Genomic DNA, 7812 nt, shown 5'->3' with positions numbered 1-7812 from the left:
GAAGCACTTTCTTCTTATTCTCATCAACTATTGGCCGTTTCGCAGACCGCGCATCACGCGCTTTTGTAACGGGCTTCGTTATCGCTGATTGCGATAACGGAAGCCCGTAACCTCCAGCAGCCTTGCCGAGCCAACACCACCTAGATAGCGCAAGGCCTGATTACTCCGATCCACGACGTCACGCTACCTGGCCCCAAATTTCCATTGACAAGGCTGGCGTGATGAAAGCGGTGACGTCAAAATCACTGTTGCCTAGTCGGGAGCGTCCCCATCAGATTCTATGGCAGTCGGGCCAGGTAGCATGACGTCATGGATCGAAGTGAAAAGGCCTTGCGCTATCTAGGTGGTGTTGGCCGAGCTCCCGCTTGCATTTTGCGGCTTCACGGCGTTCCCCGCGAAGTGACATTGCAACATGACGACATCCTGCATCTACCGTCAACGAATGGACAGCTCCACCGTCTCTCGATAGAAGCGGCCGCAACGGCCTTGATGGCAAACTTGCTTCCTGTCCGGAGCAAGTAGCAACGAGAATCAGACAAGTAGGAAAAAGTTTAATGGATGACGCGATCATGTTATCTCGGGAGGCATGCTGGATGTCACTGTAAAGGTAAAACAGCAGCACTAAACTTCACATTGTCTTTTGCTGCCACTTTTGCGCCGATAACCTGAGAAGTCCGACTAAACCCATATATACAATTCTACGAAGAAATGGAAGTGATACAGCGCTGTGTACAGAAAAGCACCAACACGTTGTCGAAATCGAAACACCAACAAACATCGTAGTGCTGGAAAACCCCCCCAAACTTGTAAGTTCACTATAGGGTTCCGCCTCTGCCTTCAGCTGCAAAAAAAATATTGCAGCAAACATTTCATTCCCAGTCTAAGCTGCTACTATCCGTAGAGGTCGGCTTGAAGACCCATGGCGCTCAAGACGTCGTCACGCATAGAATAAAGCATATTCTGAAAGAGAGCTCGTCCGAGAGGCGTCAAATTATACTCGAGCCCATCGCCAAACGCAGAAAGCAAGGCATAGTACTGCGTCCTCGTCGCCATGCGAGCCATGCGTACGCGATTCGTAGCCGTACGGGGCGAGAAATCGGCTGTCCGCTGAAACAGATCCAGAGGCGCATCGCAAACCTTAAAGAAGGCAGCGGCCGCGGCAGCCTCAAGACACATTCCGTCCCTCAGGATGACGTCCGTGACCCAAGCCAGTATCATCGCGTTCTTGTGGAGAGACTGCAGTGTGCCAAAGCGGCATAATGCCACTTCGTCACGCTGCTGGCCCTGGTACATCTTCACGACCGACACAGACGCGTTGACCTTGAGACCCCTCTTCAGGTGCCTCTTGAAGAACACATAAGAGTCGGCATCACTCCAGTAAAACTCGAGACGGTTCAAGCTGCGGTTCTGGCGCAACATGTCCGCGAAGGCACATCCGACGCTCTCGGAAAGGTCCCAACGCTCGATTGTTAGAAGGGCCACGCTCCTGGACTCCGCCAAAGCCTTGAGGATATGAATGGACACGCTCGTTTCGGTTCGGCAGCGCAGTCGGACAACCTTGAGCGAGTCGCCTTTCCGGATGATGTGAGCTAGGAACCGGCCGCCCACGCTACCGAGTACCTGTGTGTAGAAACAATGCATGAGCGATAGTTAATGACCAAATTGCTATATTTAGTATGCGACAAGTCTATGACACGAGAGGCTTCTCTGATTAAAATGGGCTTGTCATCTATCTATCTCCAAGCGCTCGAAACTAGTTACGTCTGTGGAATACAGAAGACGATATATGACATTGCCTTGACAGTAAACGCTATACTAATGGGACGGAGCTTCTGCATGTAGGTGTCTACGACAACTATTCTGGCAGAGTTTGACAGCGCATTTCGTTTATTTGAGCAGCTTCAGAATTAGCGTAGCTTCCATGTGTGCTGGTTTAGAATTTGCCCTAACGAGGAAGAGGGAAGTAGAAAAATAATCATTTTGCAGTCAGATTTATTTCCCTATCTTGCTGCCGAAAATAAAATGCTTATTGCAGAAATATATGAAGTTAGGTATAAGCGTTGAAGTGTCAGAGAAAATGGCCGCCCGCGTGCGGCGCTTTCTACGCTGGTGTTCTTACAAGGCCCGAAGTTGTCGTGCATCCAGGTTCCACCTTATCCGGGTTTGATGGCAAGTATGGGCAGTTACTTATAGATTCCTAAATTTATTGTTTCGTACTTAATAGAGAGCGGTGGTTACTTATAAGGTATCCGTATCCGTATCCCATCAGTATCAAATTGCATGCTAACGTTCTCGCACTACCACTTTCGCTGCCTCATTTTTTATTTGTACAGCAGTGCACTGGAATAGCCTTCCCCGAGACACTGCACTGCATCAACTTTTCCAGAAAACGTGACAGCACACTGTTCCGCATAAATAATTATTTGCAACCTTCATTTGTTAGCCCACCCCTTATGTAATACACCCTAAACGGTAGTCTTTAAGGTCACAGACTGAAGTGATATATGTCTCATTTCTGTATGAGAGGTGTACCCTTTAGGTACTTCTCTGAGCTAATGATTTAGTTGAGAATACTTCATGGTAAAGTGCGTTGTCCGTAGTACTGAGGATACAAAGAAACGTTACTACTCGACGTAAGCGTTCTCGTTCTCCGCTGGCCAAATAATAACGCAGATGCCTTTCCCTCACTCCCACGAGCTTTGAGTTCTGCCATGGAGTCAACGTGTCTACCCTCCTGAGCCCCACTAGAGAACACAGTAACTTACTTGAGGAGTGTCGATGCACAGGTTCCTCAATGTCCCCACCGTGTTTCTTAGGACATACAGAAGAGGGTCAATCTCCGTAGCTTTTCCATAGGAGAGAGAAACATTGACAAGTGTTATGTTCGTTTTCAGCGCTTCGCACAAGGGCGCCACGAGGCAGTCATTAGAGACGAGCGTGATCTTGTCGCTGACGCCTGCCATCACTATGTTCCTGAAAAGGTCGCGCTGCTCGTGCTCTTTCCCAAGCAGTGTGCCCACGTTTAGTTCTTTGAATTGACCGAATGCCGCGCACCGTTCGATGGCCACCACGAAGGACAGGACGTCGGCGCATGTGAGCTGGCAGCCGTCCAGATGTAGCTCCTTCAGCGTTTTGCTCACCGCGACTCCATCGGCGAGCCGACGTGCAGCTAGAGGCGCGACCGTCGATCCCGAAAGCACCAAGGTGCGCAGCGAACTCTTGCCGACGATTCGTTGCATGTCGTCTAGCGCGCGAGACACGGTCACAAACTCGCTGGTATTGAGGCAAGCCTTCAGGTGTTTGCAAGTCTTCCGTTTCTCGAGAAAGTTAGCCAGCGCGCAAAGCACTTTCGCGTCGTTGATCGTCGGCTCCAGGGTAAGTTCTCTCAAGGACGTGTTTTTGAGGAGACCCTGCAGCAGGCTTGACAAGCCGCGGTCGACGTGGACGTACAGCCTCCTGATGGTGCATGATTGGCCAATTAGTCTCAGGGTTTTGTTGAACAATGGCTCGTCTTCCATGGCGGTCATCTTAATGCGCAAGTCTTCCAGTTTCTTGTGTTTCACCACCTTGGCGACGAGCTGGGCGAAGGCCTGCACGCTCATCTCTACGTCGATAAGGACGAGGGCATTGAGACACTTGTTTCGTTCCACAAGACGGGCCAGGATGGTGACGTCATTATCCATCAAGTGGACCGCAGACAGTCCCAGCTCTCTCAGCAGATATAAGTAGTCTAGAGTGTTTGCCCTCGGCTCGGCCTTTGCGAGAGATTGTCCTTTGAGTGGATCGCTGCCGTGTATCTCACACTTTTCCACGTAATTCGTGAGCCTCAGCAGTGACACGAACAGACCCGCATGCCTCGGTGCCAGGACAGGAATCGACAGGACGACTCCAGAGATGCACCGATGCTGTCTCAGAAGCCACAGGTACAGACAGAGGAACTTGACGTCACCAGTCGCCGTCAAGTCCTCTGGATCAATGTTCAACGAACGAAAGTGAAGCCTGCCTTTCTGCAGCTGGATCATTTCAACGCCGCGATGGTTCAACAAGGTGTTCCAAGCTAGCTGACGATCGACCGCCCAGCACGAAGACTCTGCTTCGAATGTGCAGATGGCACTGACACGGGTGGTGCTGCCTTTGGAGAACTCCTTGTCAATGGTCTTAAAGATGGCGAGGACATCGTCCACACTGCCGAAAACAGCAGCATCTGCATTAGCGAGGATTCTGGCGAAACCGGTAAGTGTGGTGCCTTGGTCTTTCTGTTTAAGAAATAATGAGGGAAACACGCAAGGAACATTAGACGTGCGTGATTTCGGCAACAGCCATAATATTCATTGTGCCTCAGCAATCCAGCTAAAAAAGTTACACTGCTAAGTGTAGATGCAAGTGGTGGGAAATCTGTTCTACTACAATCATCGTAAGTGCCTGTAAAGGCGCGTACCAGAACTGTTGGGGTTTAGTAGAAATGAATACCTAACTGATCCCAACTGGTCTCTCCGAAACACTGACAAAAAGAATACAGGTGCAAAGATAATGGCTCGCCATGTATATTAAGAACCGCCAGTCAGCAGTCGCGGCAATGCGGTAAAATTCTATGAACCGCCAGTGTACACTGCAGAGCACAAACTTGAAACCTTGCTTCTGACTAACCTAGCCGCTTCTCCGGCGTTGCATGGTTAAAGCAAAAATCACATGTGGGCACTCGCGACCTTCATGTTTTTTATGTATTCTCCATTTAAGCTCAAGCTTCCCACGGCTGCAACGAAGCACGTAAAGAAACGGTCGACCTTGCGCCAATCGCTTTGGTGCTGCGGGGTCTGAAGACGAACTCCGCATCTACGAACACACAGTCGTTCCACACCACGGTCGCAACCCGTAGCGCGAGTAATCGCCGGAAAGGCGGGTTAGTACAAATAAAGTAACCTGCTGCGTCCATTCAAACAATATTTATTGCTCAGATGATGGTTATCATGATGTGTGGTGTTTAATGGAGCATGGGCCAGCTATGGCCAAAGAGAGCCATGAAATATGCTTGTGCACTTTCTATGTGCTATCTATTGAACGATCGAATTGAGTTGCAAATTTAGATGTCATGTGGCTGTAAAGAGGCCTAAAACAGGGTCGCTGTTAACTGTGTAAATTATGTGACATCGAAATCACAATAATGGCTCGTGATAAATACCAGCATAAACTTTCGCTACGAAGAAGTGATATAAAAAGGTGCGTGCAAGCACTACTGCCTCCATAGAGCTCTTCAAGTAACCTGCTGAAAGGCATGTGGTCTAAATGTTTACGTCACTGCAGCTACAGCTTCGAAGGCGAGGCACTGCTATGCATGACCCGGCCAAATTATTTCTAAGATGTTAGCTACATATAGAAAGCTAAATAACCTTTTCTACGTTAAAAACGTTTCGTGACTAATGAAGAACACTGGGTGAAGTGGAATATGCTGGCGATACGCAGATTGAAAATACTTTTTTGCGCACACTTTCTATTTTCCTTTACGGGACGTGGACACTGTATGTCACTTTAAAGGCCCTTTTCTAATGCATAAGTACGAATATTAATTTGAAAACCTTTGTTAAAAGTTAAGTCTAGAAATAAACTCCACTTTTCAAGATTACTTATATAAATCCCGATTCCTTGCATATCCTCTGGAAAACACCCATGTTGGATCAAAATCTCGGCCCTATGACTCAATCGGCAACTTAGTTAACTGACATGTCTGTCCCATTCTTACGCACGACTCGAAATTCATCCCGATTGACAGTCTGTATTGGTGAGGCACTTATCTTTACCACTCCTGGAGTGTTCCTTGTAAAGATCGACAAAGACGTAAGCAGCATGTTTAAGAATGAATCATAACTGTCAACAATACCTTGGTTTCGGTGAGATGATTTATCCTGATAGTGTTCTTAAAACAGCGCTATAGACGATGACGAAAAGTACACAAACGACAAGGCGGGCGCTGCTCTACTAACTAGCGTTTATATAAAATGGCCGGCTGTTTTGTACGCGTGGCACATTAGGCACAGATCATAAAAAAGGCTGCACATTGAATCTATTCACGCGAGCAGATACCTAGAAAGAAATTACACTTATTTTTTCACGCAGCTACAAAGAATGACCGCAGACACATTTATCATCTGATTTCCTTATATTATACGATTAAACGATTTCAGGTTGTCTTGGTTCCTTTGAGTCAATTTTTTTCTTGTCAAACACGGATACACATGCACACATATTGCAGTGTTCAGCCAAGTGGCTTCCACGTCCTTTTCGAGCGTCATTACTGTGCTGTCGCGTCATGTCGTTAAATCACCGGCTGTCTGTGCCCTAAGTTTAAGAAAGGTGCTTGATTGTCGGACACTGTTTTTCATATCAGCTCATCTTAGCATTTTTTGGTCATTCGACAATTATTTGTTGAGACCCAGCAGTGTCCAAAGTTTTCAGTGACATCAGAATAAACCACTCGCTCACACACTTGGTCGGTTGGTCACGTTAAGCACTGGTAAGCCGGTAACACCCGGAAGTGCATCTCTAAAGTACAAAGGAAATGGACCCGCCGCCTTGGCTTAGAAGCTATGGTGCTGCGCACGACGTCGCGAGACGAAATCGCGGCCGCTGCGGCCGCATTTCCATGGCGGCGAAAAATGCCCGTGTCCCGTGAATTGGGGGCCACGTTGAATAACCCCTGGCGATCAAAATTAATTCAGAGTCCAATATGGAGTGCCTCATAATCAAATCCTGCTTTTCGCGTGTAAAAACCAAGAATCTGAAGCACAAAAAAACGGATTTCGCCGGCGAATGTGCCCAGCAACAGCCAGCCCAGCGGATCGCCACCACCACCAAGCATAAATGCTTACAAAGCTCTCGCGCGACACAACGGGCTTCTCAAATGTGCTAGCTGCCTTTCGGTGGCAAATGCAACTCGCCCAGACTGCACTACTCGGACCACCACCACCACCACAGAAAACGAGTGAAAGGGAAACAGCAGGCTATTCGTTTCAATATAGGATTCTAAAGCTCAGAGGCTGACAGTCGTTCAACAAAAGCTAGCGCTCACCTTTGAGAACCAAGCCATGGCTCCGACTTTCGCTTGGTTTAACTTGAATCACCACTTTTGACGAAGATCCACGCACAGTACATCTGAAGCTCACAGCTAATGCGCCAGCATGGAAGCCCCTACGGTTCGCAGTCACTTCTGAAGCTTCTGTACGAAGTGCAGTTTTTCCAGTACTCTGATGTCATGGCAAAGATTTGAGATGACGCGCTGGCACTACCGGCATTGCTTGCATGTATGCCCCGCAGTTTGCGGCTCTATGACGTTAAGGCCGGCTTATCGGTGCGCCTTCAGTTGGCTGTGTGCGCACGCGGACGATTTGAAACACTGCGCTCACGACCTACGTGCGATTGCGCAGCCATCAATTTGTGCACGCAAAGCGTTTCACTGACATTATCCACATAGCAAGATTATTGGGCCTCCTTACAATTGTTGCGTGCAACAACAAAAAAATCTAAAATTACAGAAGTCGGAATCACGCTTGAGCGCGACGACTTGCGAAGCAATGTTGTTTGGCAAGAAGAAAGATTATCTTGCATGATGGTAATTTCCTGGAGAGAAAGGGCTACCGCGACTACAACATGTGTGCAAACTAAACCCGCCGTGGTTACTCAGTGGCTATGGTGCTAGGCTGCCAACACGAGGTCGCGGGATCGAATCCCGGCCACGGCAGCCGCATTTCGATCCAACTAGCCCAAGCAAGAATTTTACTCGAGCATTTCGATGAAGGCGAAGACACCCTTTTACTTAGA

The 7812-nt window shown here is 48.3% G+C and overlaps 1 protein-coding gene across 1 annotated transcript; it reads right to left on the bottom strand.

Annotated features, from left to right (window-relative positions):
- Positions 1 to 536: 536 nt before the first annotated feature.
- LOC135904168 (uncharacterized) lies at positions 537 to 7372 on the bottom strand. The gene is made up of 3 exons (XM_065434779.2): positions 7064 to 7372; positions 2766 to 4256; positions 537 to 1620 (listed from the first exon to the last, which is right to left on the bottom strand). The coding sequence occupies exons 1-3, from the start codon at positions 7079 to 7081 to the stop codon at positions 892 to 894; spliced, it is 2238 nt and encodes a 745-aa protein (XP_065290851.1). The 5' UTR covers positions 7082 to 7372; the 3' UTR covers positions 537 to 891.
- Positions 7373 to 7812: the final 440 nt, after the last annotated feature.

This window comes from Dermacentor albipictus, chromosome 10 (assembly GCF_038994185.2).
Source record: "Dermacentor albipictus isolate Rhodes 1998 colony chromosome 10, USDA_Dalb.pri_finalv2, whole genome shotgun sequence".
Classification (NCBI taxonomy): Eukaryota; Metazoa; Arthropoda; class Arachnida; order Ixodida; family Ixodidae; genus Dermacentor; species Dermacentor albipictus.
The sequence above is the reverse complement of the archived record's forward strand: the minus strand, read 5'-3'. Positions and strand labels throughout refer to the sequence as shown.

What these genes read in the sequence shown, in the direction of transcription:
- LOC135904168 (XM_065434779.2), bottom strand. An exon ending in TGTGCATCGACACTCCTCAA is followed by an intron (nt 1,621 to 2,765) that starts GTAAGTTACTGT and finishes TTCTACACACAG; the next exon opens with GTACTCGGTAGCGTGGGCGG.